Source organism: Sinocyclocheilus rhinocerous, unplaced genomic scaffold (genome assembly GCF_001515625.1).
Source record: "Sinocyclocheilus rhinocerous isolate Xijiao unplaced genomic scaffold, SAMN03320098_v1.1 scaffold1115, whole genome shotgun sequence".
NCBI lineage: Eukaryota > Metazoa > Chordata > Actinopteri > Cypriniformes > Cyprinidae > Sinocyclocheilus > Sinocyclocheilus rhinocerous.
This window is the reverse complement of record NW_015658514.1, coordinates 1,597,956-1,613,906: the sequence shown is the minus strand read 5'-3', so window position 1 is coordinate 1,613,906 and position 15,951 is coordinate 1,597,956. Positions and strand designations below refer to the sequence as shown.

At 34.9% G+C, this 15,951-nt stretch overlaps 1 protein-coding gene across 1 annotated transcript in view; it reads right to left on the bottom strand.

The window, feature by feature from the left end:
• The window catches only part of LOC107722405 (extended synaptotagmin-2-A-like), a 33,378-nt gene that overhangs the window by 7,501 nt on the left and 9,926 nt on the right, over window positions 1-15,951 (bottom strand). The window contains 8 exon segments of the mRNA XM_016530762.1: window positions 1,254-1,334; window positions 1,709-1,798; window positions 2,327-2,375; window positions 2,468-2,830; window positions 7,018-7,073; window positions 11,922-12,011; window positions 13,550-13,622; window positions 13,721-13,797. Coding sequence (XP_016386248.1) covers window positions 1,254-1,334; window positions 1,709-1,798; window positions 2,327-2,375; window positions 2,468-2,830; window positions 7,018-7,073; window positions 11,922-12,011; window positions 13,550-13,622; window positions 13,721-13,797 — 879 coding nt within the window.

The following is a 15,951-nucleotide window of genomic DNA, read 5'->3' as shown; positions in this document are numbered from 1 at the left end:
GTAGACATGGTGTAACATTGGTTTTGCTTTGTTTCACAGAACTAATCATTGCCTGGGTTGCATACGTATATGTGGGGCGGAGCTATCACAATGGGCAAGACCCTTTTGGGGTAGGGGCGTGTTTGTTTTGGTGATTTCAAATATCAACATTGGCTACCAGAAATCACTTACTCTGCCTTTAATGTGACAGTAAAAATAAATGGGTGAATGAAAGCTATATATTTAAACCTTGGCTTCTGACAGTCTGATTAAACACAAAATACATGTAATAAAAATATACATACATACTCAGTTACTGAGCAATTAGAATGGGACAAAGAAATGTGATGCTCATAGTTTATTGGATGACAATTACAAGCTACACATGCCCAACAGGCAAAAGTGGAAGTTTGCATGCATGCATCAGATCAACGTACTCGGTGTTGTTTGTTTGTTACTAAAGAACAGCTTGAATGGAAGCAATGTCTACACACAAGGTTAGATAAACAGCTACAGCTAGATCAGGAGAACCAGATATACGTATATAACTCACAAATAACGTTCTATAGAGAGAGTCGGGGTTCTCACAAAAGACTAGACCAGAGGCCCTCCTCTCCTTTAGGTTTCCACAGCCAAAGCTGCCCTCAAAGACACTCTTACAGTAGAGGAGGGAGGCACAATGTAAAGCATTAATAAAGTCGGCACTGTACATCAGTCGTCGCAAACTAATAATACATAATTCTATGGCCGCATAATTAAAAGGTGTCAGTTAAATAACAAACATTCCTTAAAATGATGTTTAGCCCACAAATTCCAATATTATTTTGGACTCCATTGACTTTCATTGTATGCACAAAAATAGTTGGACTACAAAATATCTTATTTTGTGTTCTGCAGAAGAAAGCAAGTTTTGGAACGACATGAGAGTGAATAAATGATGACAGATGTTTCATACTTGGGTGAATAATATCTTTAGGGGGAAGCAAGACGATAATTGCACCTTGCAAGATACAGCCTGGGGAACAACATCAGTGCATGTAAATCATTAGGGTGTGTAAATCTGCACCTTGTTCACATTTGTATTCATATCAAAGTAGACTATTATAGAACATAAATAACACTTTCAAGCATTTCATAAAAGTAGAACATAAAAATAATGAAACAGAAAGTAAACAAAAATGTAAAACATGTATCTGCTGCAGGACATCAGAAAATATTGTCCTATGACAGATCCTCAGACAGAATCTTTGTACACTCCTCACTCTTGTTCTTACCGGCAAATTACTGGCAGAGTCCAGGTAAACAACTAGCAGAGCTGAGGAAAGATTTTCATTAGCCCTTATGCTCCTTAATACCTAATAAGATAGAAAAGAGCAAATGATGATGACAAAAATGAAATGATATGATGTTTAGCTAGTGTATGTTTAATCATGTCGGTGTCATTCAGTGATTGTGTATGTGTATACCTGGTATTCCCTACATTATGGGGACCAAATGTAGTACCAGTTAATTTTGACATTTGTTTGGTCCCCATGAATAAACAAGCTTATAAATCATACAGAATTAAGTTTTTTGAAAATATGAAAATGCAGAAAGTTTTGAGGTAGGTTTAGGTTAAGCGGATAGAAAATATAGTTTGTACAGTATAAAAGCCATTAAAACTATAAAAACCATGGAATGTCCCATTAATGATAGGAATGCCAGTGTGTGTGTGTGTGTGCGCACATACTTGATCTAGTTTCTCAGCACTCGGGTACAATGACAGCCACTCTAATCTCAGATGAAGTTTGCCTGTAGTAACTTCTTCCAAGTCAAACCACTGCAGAAAAAAAAAATGTGATTAGTGCACTGGAATGGCAGATATGGGCTTAAATGACATTTAATTCATTCTAAACCAATGATGAAAAACTACAAGTTCAAAAGAAATGACACAACTGGTCTTTCTTTGGAAAAAAAATTTCATTATCAATACAGGAAAATGTCTACATCTAAGGAAGCACAAAGTCAGTACATTAATAAGATAAAATTAAGTTTAACAAGAATGTACTTTTACATATTGTGGAAAAAAGATGATCATATTCCTGTTTTGAAGTAAAAAAAAAAAAACGATTTTTTTTTTCTGTGGCTTAATAATTCATGAATCAGAGAGTTAAAAGCGGAAGCAGTGTTGTGAATGACTGGAATGAAAACAAAATACAAAAACAAAAACTTAAAATCTACTTACAATACAGCCAACAAATTTGGAAATTCAAAGTCAGTTCATTAATGAGAGGGTGCTGAAAGAGAACTGGTGGTGACGTTTGCTGTGAGCTGTAAATTAATCTAAACAAGAGTGTGACTGCATTACCTCATCAACCTTCTGTTCTTTATGAAGCTCACTCAAGTCAATCATTAGACTGGAACAAAAATAAAAGAAACATTATACATCTTTATAAAGTTCTATAACAGATAACATTGTAAGTTTCAGCTATATAAATGAATGTGGCACCTGCCCAAGAAGTCATCTTTATCTGGGTCTTCATCGAAGAGCTCAATTTCCAGATGTTGTCCTGAATGTTCATATACTAGTGCCTGATGATGAAACGCATTTCAGTCTTACGAGCGCAGTAAATGTGTGTGTGTGTGTGTGTGTGTGTGTGTGTGTGTATACAGCAAAGACAATGAGAGGTTAATGAATATTAATATGAATAAACATTTGTAGGGTTTGATGAGATGCGTGAGTGTATTCACCTTTGGCATAGGGAAACGAAGCTGTGCCAGTTCAACCTCACCTATCAGTGGTACAGTGATCCTGTTAGGCAACACCATGTAAGTGCTGATAATATCCTGGATCATGTGGTCTGAAAAGCCACTGCCAAGGAAAAATAAATAATGAGTTACATGAAATTTTGTACTTCTAGATATTAATCATCATCTTCAATGCAATGGACAGAAGTGTAACTCTCTCAGAATACATAATTTTGTGGGAAAAAGAAGATCAGAATTGTGGTTTAATAATTCATACATCAGAGAGATGAAAGCAGAGGCAGCGTTATGATTGACTGGAATGAAAACAAAAGACTCAAATAGTTTGGAAAAACTTCAAACTTACTCAAAATGTTCCACAGAGAACGTTTCAGTGGCAAGCAACCAAAGCTGTTTAATGGTGTCTAAATGAGTTTGTGTTACTACTACTAGCTGGTGTTGTCTTAGAAGTTGCCTTAAAACAAAGTCTAACTGAACTCCATAGATGATTTTATAAAAAAAATATTTAAAAAAGAAAGAGAAAAAACAATCCTGTACCTCCCGGATGTATTGCTAACCACAACAACCACATTCAAACACCACCCTGCTGACTAAACCAACAATGTGACAAAAGACAAAGATCATCTGACACTGTTTTTTTAAGTATGTTTTTGTAACATTAGCATGAATACATTTTCTACATTTCAGCAGACTCCTACAGCAGCATGTGGTGTGACAATATATGCATCTGTCTGTCCCAGCACAAATGCACCCCGACCTTGTTAAAATACAAGCACAAGCAGGGGGAGAGGTAATGGAGAGGAAACACACAGAAGCCATAGTGCCATTTTGAGGTTTGTGCTGACATTCCTCAGCTCCCCCCTCTCTCATTTGAACCAATACTCCTGTCTCTGGGCAGCTGACTGTCTTTGTTGAAAAGCCTGTAGTTTTGTCAGTGCCACCTGGGGTTCCTCAAGTCATCTTAACACACAAACACAGGCAAGTAGGCAACATACTGTACAGAGAGTTAAATTATGTTAGCCATAATAATATACAAATGCATGTTTGTAGATGAGAGAACTTTACTGCCATATATAGAAGTAAGATTTAAGTCTTATGCATGCTGATCTCTCACTGCATACAAACAGCACACACCACATTAATTTGCATTTATTTATAACTAAAAACACAGACGAATAACCATAAACAAGTGAATAAATACGTTTACAGTCCAAGTCAAATTTAGACAATAAATAACTATTTTGTACTGTATAAATATTCTGTATTATATTATTATAGATTTCAGCACATTGTATAGTATTGTGCTTTGCTCTTTTAAAATTCAACTTAATCACAGCTATTACTCATTTTGAGCATGGCTGTTGTCAACGCCAACTAGCTTTCATTTTCATTTAACAAAAACACAAAGAAATCGGAAAACAACTGAACAAAGACATGTATAACAACAACACCACTATTAAGCAAGTGCCAAGTGTTTTTTTGTTTATTATTCAAGATGAATAAATTCATCATGGGTACCAAAATGGCAATACACTTAGTCATTATCTTTTATGCAATGACAAAAAACAAAAACAAAACAAAACACAATCGTTCTAGTATTATGTCTAATTTAGTTGCATTTTACTGTACTTTCCTTTCCAAAACATGTTTTCTTTGCATTTCAAATGATTTTACACTGCAGCAGGCAAGTTTAAATAGATGGACATTTAAACTTATAAACAACCAAGGACACTTCTACAAGGTAAAAGAAACATTAACCATTTTGTGCAATGTTGGCATACTTATAATACAACACACAAAAATAAGCTTCGAGGTAAATCCAATTGATCGCTTCCCTGGAAACCAGCTCATCTACACGATAATAAAACATGACACTCAACAACAGAACAAAGAATGCTGAACCGGACTGATGCAGATACGAGTTGCAAACTATGAATCCATGACAGAAAGCTCAATGATTGTTCAACACGTAATATTATATCAACATCCGACATACAGTTAAGCTTGAGTAACTACTTTAGTACATAAAAGCATTTCTAAAGGTGTTCTTAAACCCCTATGGCCATTAGATAATCTTAACAAACTTTAAGAGCTTTAGATGGGGGATGCACAAGGCAAATGTATTGATTTCATGAAGATAAAAGACTTAATCTTCACCAACCTCCCAATGGAAATTTTATTAAATAAATTCAAACTTTAGCCTGATTTATTTCTTTTTATAACCTCAACTTGCTTATCACATTCTGTCGCTAAATTTTGTTTCCATTCATGCTTTCAATTACACCCATTCTTTGTTTTACATTTGCCTCCAATCTTTTTTCCAAAATGCTTTCTCATCTCTCTGGTCAGCAACACTTGATATTCAATCTCCCAAATTCTGTGATGAAAGTCAACTTCATTGTGAATTACTTCCTCTGTAATAAAAGAGCACCAACATTCAGTGGGTAACAATATGCCGAACAGAAATCATAAACACCATAAAAAATTAAAGCAAAAATGACCGTGATGATCATAACTCTCTTATTGATTTGCTTGCTGAGCAGATGCAGTTGCCCAAACATCTTCATAATGCAAGCATAGCGTTCTCTGAGGTTACAATAATCACTCACCGGTGCAGCAGTGGGACACCACAGATACACTGCATTAGGGTATTATGGTTGCCTGGAGTGACAGATCTAAGATCAGAGTACTATTCTTCAGTCTTACATTGGCTGTATGATGCAAGGAGCATGGCTGACATGAGAGCAGCTCTTGTGCAGTGAAGATCCAAAGCAGCACCAATAAACTTTAATAGTCTATACACAAAATTGTAAATAGGCCTACATACATATTTAAACTCTCTTAGTGAAGGAGCTCTTCACTATACTAACTTGTAAATTCCTATGGACCACCCCTGTCCACAGTAGCCTGTGTTAAGAAACAGCTAGAGGGGTGTAATCACTCATCCGCCTGTGTGTGTGTGTGTGTGTGTGTGTGCATGATCAGCACAACCAGAAGTGCAACACTCATGAATCTGCTCCAACTTTTACTTCAGACAGTATGTTATATCAACACATATAAGATATTTCTAATCTGCCATTACAGAGAGCACTGAGTGGCTATTGAGACTATTTGAAAACATTGTTTTAGTTAATGCGTCTAAATAATTCCTAGGGAACACACTGAAAAAATGTGTTCCTTGAATCTACATGCATAATGCATAAATGTAATTATTCAAATTTAATTGCGAATGTAATGCAGGGTGATACAGTAAATATATATATATATATATATATCATCTTTAAAGTAAAAAGAACAGGTTTAAACATGCTCAAAATTAAATTACACTGTTTATGATGCATGCTTATCCATACATATACATTTTAGTGAACACTCTCTCATAACCACTAGCAAGTTTGATACTGGATGTCATTTTTATTATTATAAAAAAAAAATCACCAGTTATATTACTACTAAGTTTCATCACATAGCCAAGGGAAGAAACAGTGCTCAATATTTATTTATTTTATTTATTTTTTAGTAAAATGCCCAAGGGTAGTTGTTCTCTTTACGAAAACAAGTAGCATTAACCTGATTATAAAGGTAAGGTTTTAAACTAATCAACCAGCTATCTTTTATCAAGTGCACCACACCACTGAAAAATTTGGATATGTATAAAATATAAAGTTATATAAATATCTATTACATAGCCACTTGCGCGTTATTAAGGTTTGTAAAGACATTCATATAAAGCCACAATTTAAATGTCTACTAAACTAATTTCAAGCATTTAAGCATAAACCTTTATGTGTGAAACATAAATGTAGTCAAGTGTGTTAGACTGATAATATAAACTGTTTAGGTAAAGTGGCCAAACAGGTAAATTCATCACTACTCAGTAGTGGGACAGTTCAATTATAATATGTGTAAAAGCTTTAGTTAATTAAATTCAACATACGTTAGAGAGAAAGAATAATGTCTTACATTGATTATGCACTAAGACTGCTGAACAAAGGCTCTTTCAATTATCTCCAATAAACAGGCCTACATCCAAGTACAACTAAATGAAGACAAAAACAAAAGAAGAGGTCTAGACTCCATGTTTTATAAATCTATGGATGAAAACCAAGAGGCCCTTAAATCAAAACTGAACCAGAAGCCTAACCAACATGAAAATAATACAAATAAATCACAGTTTATATAAAATGCCTTGCAGGACTAAAATAAACTTACAAATGTATTCCAAGAAACAAAGACTGTTTTTAAATTCTAAGTAAAAATGTAATCCATTGTAGGAAGAAAAAGTTCACTTACTTAAGCCCTGGAATGTCCAATATATTTGTGAGGCCTGTCCAGTTTATGTCCAATAGCTGAATGAAAAAGAGAGAATCAAGCATATAGATAACTTAAACACACTGCTAACACAGAGAGAATACAGGTATATCTGTTCAGAGGAGAGAAACAAGCACAAACCAGATAACACAAAAAGACAAACAACAATAAAATATGTCTAGACATGCCTGAGGCTGTAATTTAATATCAACTTGGATGTTAAGTCTCACTCTAAAACGAGCACATAAATAACAATACTATGTACTGTTTGTTACTGCAATGAGAACAATCAGTGTCCCAGTGCACCAGAACATAAACAAGAAAGAGGGAAGGATGGAAAGAAAAAAGTACAGAAATACAAACCATCCATTATAACGGGGATAGATGTAATATAAAAATGTTCTCTTAGCCTCTTTTCCTCTGTGAATTTCAGTGTCGCCCACACTGCAGAGGAATATATGAAGAGAAGCCACCTCTGCAGTGCATCACAAACTACAGTCAGACCGCAGGACACTGGACACTTCACAAAGGACTCAAACTCAACGAGGCAGGTGTAGGAAAACTCAATAAAGCCTTCATTCAGAAACAGCAGCAGAATGTGAGCTAGAATCAGGCTGAGCTGTGATAACCTGCTGTGAAATTAGCCCTGCTACTAAACTGGTGCTGACAGACTGTAGAATCTGGGTCACTGACGCTGACTGTCTGCCACTGCTATACACACGTGGTAGAACTGTTAAGATCATTTTATGCTGTTTAGCAAACCTTTAAATAGAATCTCAATCCTGCAGCTCTGCAAAAGACAAATGTCTTTAATAACTTTCTCTTCCTTTATAACTTTTTTCAAATTTTTTCATCTAAACCAACAACATGTATGTTAGACCCTATTCCATCTAAGCTCCTAAAAGAGGTGATACTCTTCTGACTATTATTAATTCGTCATTGTCATTAGGATATGTCCCCAAAACCTTCAAAAGACTTAAGACATCTAAATGAACAAAAACCCATCAGAGTTTGGTACAGGCACTGGAACTTCTGTCTTCTTGCAGCAGATCTACATTTGTGCAACAGAGGAATTCCTGGCACTGTTTTGACTCCTTTAAGTTCCATCATACGATATGTCATAAAAGTTGTTCAATCTGGTTGTAAACTTATACTTATGCCTTCAGTTTTGTATCTTTAGGTTTGGTGTAAAAAAAAAAAAAAAGAAGGTGTGAACACTAAGTTAACCAAGACAAAAAGGATCATATGCTATTTTTTGTCCAGACCAAAAGAACCAAGAAAACCGAACACAAGTGTGTACACACCATTAGTGCTAATGCCGGTAATGCTGGTTTGAGTCAGGTCTGCAACATGTCCTTACCCATTACCACTTTCTTTCTGTTTTAATTTCCTGTGCATTCTTTGTATCCTTAAAAATGTACTTTTCCAATAATGTGGTGGTAATTTCTAAAGTTGATTAACAACCAATTACAAACTAAAAATGGATGGCAAAGACAGATTTAACAGGTACATTGGATAACTTGTGAAATACATTGTTTAGTTGCACTTCATCAGCAACAAAGCGCAAATTCAATGCAATGATTGCTGGTCAGCTTTGAGAAATGGTAAATTCCCAACTTAACAACTGTTTTTGATCGACTACAACCTTTTACTCTAGTCTAATTTCAAAGTGACATCTCATGCCCCAAAAAGAAAAACATTAAATCACCGTACGGTTGATGTAGGGCTGCTCTGCCTTCTGTATGTAAACTGGGCTGTACAAAACCCTTGCAGCTACAGCAGAGACAGAGAGAGAAATAGGAGGAAAGAAAGAGCAGATCACCATGTGACAGCAACAGATGTGTTGGACAAATGGAGGTCAATTAGAGAGAGAGAGAGAGAGAAGAATGAGGGATAGAAGCAAATGATAAAAAATGCATCACTGTGCCATTGAAGTGGACATGCTTGCAACACTATCTCCTAACTAGACGCCAGTGCTAGGTAGTAACTGATTACATGTAATATGGATTATATAATTAGGTTTAAAAATTAAGTTCTTGTAATTAGAATATATTACATTATAATGGTCATAATTAGATTACAGTTACTTTTTAATGGATTACATGATTACATATTTACACGATGGCAGTAAATTCAAAATGTATTCATTTTCCCATATTCTTCTTTTTATCTTTTAAATGATCCTTTCTAAAAATCCTACTGTGTTATACCATTTAGCTTTACTAAATTGACAATATAGAATGGTCATGTAAAATCAATTTGCAAACCATGCTTCTGAATTTGGGTGAATAAAGCATAAAGCAATCAGACCATGTATTAAAAATAACTATGCAAGTTATTAAACAATGGTGATGTATAGCTGTGAAACACTATGTCTTCATCATATCCAGTAACCCTCAGTAATTGTCAGTTCTGCAATTTTTCAAACCAGGATGACTTTGGGTGTGTAATTTTCATGTTTGTTTATTAATGTTTGTTCATGTAATGCAGCGATTCCCAAATGTTTTTGTCAGCCAAGCCTCGTTGACATGAAATATTTACTTGAAATATCTCTGGAAAAGTTAATATTTCAATAATTTAATAACACATTTGCATGTTTACAGGTTAGTGTCAGTTAATGGTCACACTGACAAAGTTAAACAAATAAAATATTTATATTTTTGGTGTTCAAGTGTTTGATTTATTTTATTTTAAATTTTTATGATTTAATGAATCATTAGCTTTTTATCAACTCACAAACCCACCGCAGTTCTTACATTAAGGCCAGTTTGAGAAACCCTGGTTTAATGTAAAGTTGAATGCATATTATGATGTTGACAGTAATTTCTGTCTAATAATTTAATTTCTTACTGCTAAATTCTGAAAAAACAGAGGTGTTGATTATAGGACCTAAAAACTCTGCATATAATAACCTAGAACACTCTCTAAGACTTGATGGCTGCTCTGTCAATTCTTCGTCATCAGTTAGGAACCTAGGTGTGCTATTTGATAGCAATCTTTCGTTAGAAAGCCACGTTTCTAGCATTTGTAAAACTGCATTTTTCCATCTCAAAAATATATCTAAATTACGACCTATTCTCTCAATGTCAAATTTAATCCATTTAATCCATGCGTTTATGACCTCAAGGTTAGATTATTGTAATGCTTTATTGGGTGGTTGTTTAATGAACAAACACCAGCTGGGCCAAAATGCAGCAGCTAGAATTCTTACTAGAACCAGGAATTATGACCATATTAGTCCGGTTCTGTCAACACTGCACTGGCATCGTATAGATTTTAAAATCTTGCTAATTACTTATAAAGCCCTGAATGGTTTAGCACCTCAGTATTTGAACGAGCTCTTGTTACATTATACTCCTCCACGCTAGATTAAAGACCCATCTCTTTAACCTGGCTTACACATAACACACTATCACATTTCTAATATTCAAATCCATTAAAGGATTGTTAGGTTGCATTAATTAGGTCAACCGGAACCGGGAACACTTCCAATAACACACAATGTACTCGTTACATCGTAAGAAGAATGACATCTACGCCATTATCTTAGTCTGTTTCTTTCTTATTCCGAGGTCACTGTAGCCACCAGAGATGGAGTTTTGGTTCCTTGCCGCTGTCGCCTCTGGCTTGCTTAGTTGGGGACACTTAATTTCCAGTAATATCATCGACTTGATTGCACAGATACTATTTAAACTGAACTGAGCTGGACGATGACATCACTGAATTCAATGATGAACTGCCTTTAACTGAAAATTGAGTGTTTACTATTGTCCTTTTGCACGGACACACTATTTTCCTATTTGATACTGTAAAGCTGCTTTGACACAGTTTTCCAACTCCCCAAAGTTCTTATATGCGTTATTGCCGTTGGATCTGCTGCAATGATTGAGGATACCCTTCCTCGATTAACTGACCTCATGTCAAATGCATCTTGAAAATTATCAAATATCCTTCATAGGCCATTAAAGTTGACTTCATGGAGTGCGTGGAAAAAAATATGGTTGGTCAAGGTCAAGGACGATCTTTGTGGTTCTATGAGCACATTAAAGGGATAGTTCAATAACAATTCTGTCATCACCTTCTTATAATATTGTATAACATTCTTTCGTGGAACATAAAAAAGATATTCTGAGAAATGTCTCAACATCTGTAGATATATCTCAAAGTCATTCAACTGCCCTTGGACTGACCGCAACATGTAGCTGATGGAAGTAAAACTAATTCTTTCTAGATGTCTTCTGCATGCATTCATTACGAGGACTCTATGATATACTTTGAAAAGTTCAAATATTTCCTGCTGTTTAACAAGAACCAAGTCACTGCCCACTCAAATTCCACACTGACTTCTGATCTTATGCCTTATCTTCTTTCAGCATTCACAATCTTATCTGATAGCTGTCTCATCAGATATCCTTAAGACACTCTTTCCTTAAAATCCTTCCTCCCTAACACTCACCCATGACTTTGTATGTACAATATAAACATATTTATTCACATTTAAGTTTGTACAAAAAGCATCTCCTAAAGATATAAATGTAATATATATATATATATATATATATATATATATATATATAATTTCAAGAGCTGTATCTCATTATGCTGTATAACATATCATTTGCAATAACTGCAAACAACAGCATTTCAGAGACAACGCTCCTTTGTATGGTGTGGCAAAATAGATATTTTTTGGGGAAATGCTCACATTCAAATCCAAGTTAAACATAGGTGCAGGACAAGAGGCAGCAAAAGTGAAAAAGGGAATACATGTCCACACACTGATATTACAGTTCCAGACTTTATCAGAAACAAAGCAACTTCAGTCTTCATCAGGCAAAAATACAGACAATATTATCAAGGTAGTAATAAATTGTTCGTAAACTCACTGGCTTCTTGAGGAAGAAGAGGGAAAGAGCACCAACCAGCGGCATATTCCCCAAAAGTGGCTCAAGAATCACCCGCAGAACTCCATGTAGCTATTCATACATGCGGCCAAGCACATACACAGAGAAATTGACAGACACATCACATTACATTTTGAAACACTGGTAAGGATTCTCACTAGAGGTTCGGTGTGTACCTTACTCCAATTAAGGCAATATGAAATATTCTCAATTAAAAAAGCTAAAAAATTAAATAAAATTGGCATTCACCAGATTATATTAATGAAAGCATTGCTGCCTTAATTAGGAACAACCCACTTCATCAGCCTTGGAGACCTCAAATAGAATGACAGAACTGTGTTTTCTTAATATCTTTGTCTTATTTTCCTATATTTTCCTTCTAAGGATGGATATTCTTTTCTGGAAAATGAGAAAAAGATTTTTGGCGTGAGAGAGCAGCGCTGTCAATCTAACCACTATGCGCCCCAGGCTGATGATGAGTGTTTCAGGATCCTGACATGATGCATTTATTATTTTGCTTCTGACAGCATTCTGACATGCTCTGTAATAGACAATTCACCTTCACAACAGAATTATGAGCTTCTGTTTTGAACAATCATCCATTACCAAAGAGCTGCTAATGAGAACAAATAACTCAAGGGAATGCCCTGTCTCAAGTAGTCCTTAATCATAATATGTGGAAGAGGTTATACAAGGTCAGTCAGTGTATATATGAACTGCTTTTTCTGATGATTTTTCTTACTTGTTTTATTACTCTATTTTTATTTCTTTCTTATTTGTATGCAAAGCACTTTGAATTGCAATTTGTGTATGAAAGGTGTTATATAAATAAACTTGCCCCACCTTACTCACTAATTAGAATTTCGTGACATGTAAAACACAAAGTTTCATTAAAATGTTTATTATATTATTGAACATCTTTTACCAGTGGCTAATTATATAATAAGGGCTCTTAAAGCCATGAAATGTGCTATTTTTTTCTGGAACTAAGTTTCCATAAAGCAAAGATGGCAGCCTCAGACTTCCCTGTGTAACTATCGTAGAGATGAATGGGAATGCTAACAGCTCTCTCCAGGTATTATAGACCTCCTTGACATATAGTAAAAAATACATCATACATAAACACAGCATGCTGTCACACAGGGAGTTTAATCTGCTATGCATTTAATGCGACAGAATGAAATAAGTCCATAAATCATGTACAAAACGGTCATTGTGTGAGCATGTGTTTATATATCTGATCATGCACTACAAACAGTAAAAGGGCATTTTAGTATTTGGTTACACGCCTCCCTATAAATACACACACACCCTTTCTGTAAAAAATAAAAATAGGCTCCGTTCTACAGTCGAATGGATTCCTTCCATGAAACACGTGGTTGCTTCACAATATAGGAAAGAGCTTCCCTGTATCCAACAAATTAACTCTCTGGCCTTGGCTAACATAATCCATTGGCTCATGGAGACAAACTCAATGGAAGATGCCATACATAACAGAGCTGCTGTGTATCTGTTGTGAACAAATAACAGTGCAATCCTACTGCTGTATGCGGCACAAGAGCAGAGAATATCACATTATCAATGTTTTATGAGAATATATAACAATATACCTGTATACTTTTGATCCCTGCTCTACAGTAGTACCTTTTGACATCCACATCGATTTCAGTATTTCCAACATAGCTATAAAAGAAAAGAGAAATATTAAAACCTGTGGGATAACCAGAAAGTTAAATAAAAGATCAAAAGATGTCAACATAGCATATATTATGTGATGTCACCTGATCTGAAGGTCCATGATGATCTGCCGTTTGTCCACGTTCTCAGAGTAAACTTTGACCCCATTGATTCTGAGAGGCTGTGACAGAGATGAGCACAGATGCCCCGTCAGGGGGTTGACATTTCTTTAACCAGCATGCATTCCTCCACAGAGCCCTGACAACATAAACTATTTCCATCTGACAGCTGGTCAGCTTTTCCAAAAGGTTTAAATTTCTTATGTCAACCTTCCTACTCCTGATGCAATATATAGCTTTTTAGTGCAATGTCATTTTAGTGTTAAGTAGTTAAGCAATGTCTTATCTTCAATAAAATTATGGTCTTACACTGCAAATGACGTACACAGTCTTTGAATGAAACATAGTTTTACAGACTAACTAGATCAATTTATTGATATATTTATAGTATAAGAAATTATAGTGTATTGACCTTCAATCTACTTATTTATACATTTGCTCTGGAAAAAAAATGATGTAAACTGTTTATTTGTTTAGAAATTTTACTTGCTGTATAAAAGACAACACAATGCATGGATGTTTCATGCCCTCGCAGGGTATAATGGCATTGGCTGCATAAGCCAAATACATGATTTTCACAATGAACTGTCTAGAGAGGCTTTTGAATTAATGCTTAGTTACATTTGCAGAGTTGTATGAAATACTGTGTACTGTGTCTTAAAGCAGTCGTCTGCTGAAGCACAGTCTTTTCCAGTGTTGGGAAGGTTACTTTGGAAATGAAATAGATTACAGATTACAAGTGACCCCATTAAAATGTAATAAGTAGTGGAACTATTTCAATTACTTTACTAAAGTAATGTAACTGATTACATTTGATTACTTTTCAAAATTTCTAACGATTGTTTTCAACTGTTAATCATTTGAAATATGTAAACCAGGCAGGGTTAAAGGGTTAGTTCACCCAAAAATGAAAATTCTGTCATTAATTACTCACCTTCATGTCGCTCCAAACCCATAAGACCTTCGTTCATCTTCGGAACACAAATTAAGATATTTTTGATGGAATCTGAGAGCTCTCTGACCCTCCATAGACAGCAATGATATTACTATGATCAACGCAAAGAAACATAGCAAGGACACCTGTAAAATAGTCCATGTGACATCAGGGGTTCAACCATAATTTTATGAAGCTACGAGAATACTTTTTGTGCGCAAAGAAAACAATAACAACATAATTTATTCAGCCATTCTTCTCCCCCGAGTTACCGTCTTCCGCCATTTCGGAGAGTACCCCAGAACATAATCTGCGCTGTTTATTTTCAGTAAAAAGGGCGCGCATGCTGAACGTAAACAACGCTGATTACGTTGATTACGTTCTGGGGTACTCTCCAAAACCCCTGTTCCGAAGATGAGCGAAGGTCTTACGGGTTTGAAACGACATGAGGGTGAGTAATTAATGACAGAATTTTCATTTTTGGGGTGAACTAACCCTTTAACCTTACAGTACACTGGCATCTAAAGATGCTTTGGAAAAAAACAATTAATCTTAAAAAAATAAAGCATATACATAAAACCAAATAGGAAATAAAACAGTTATTAAATAAGCATGTATTAATATAAGCATACTATTCTGTGTCATAAACTCCTGAAACATTGGTCAATGCAATTTGAGAAAGGAATTCATCAAATCAGTATGTGTGTGAAAATATTCAGATGTAACCTCTTTTGTAACCACGAAATAAAGTTAAGTGTAGTACAGATTGACAAAATCACTTCAGGATAGTTGAACACTTTTGCTGTGCAGCTAATCTTAAAATGGGTAGATGTATAAATCTAATTATTGGCCAACGAAAATTAGAGATCATAAAATTATATAATTTATGTACAAAAAAAGAACAACAAAATGTCTATATGAACTACACTAAAAATAAATAAATAATTATAAATATATAATTAAATAATTACAACAGAAAACCTTCTGTGGTGGAGTGCAATAGCATGTACTTGAATTGTTAAAAACACTGCCATTCCATACTTCAATTGTGCCTATCCTTCACAACATAAAATATCGCTAAAATATTTATATAGCTATAAAATCCATCGCGCCTATATTGAGGTTTATTAAAGGGGTCATATGATGTTGCTAAAAAGAACATTATGTTGTGTATTTGGTGTAATGAAATGTGTTTATGCGGTTTTAGGTAAAAAAAAAAAACATTATTTTCCACATACTGTACATTATTGTTTCTCCTCTATGCCCCGCCTTTCTGAAACGC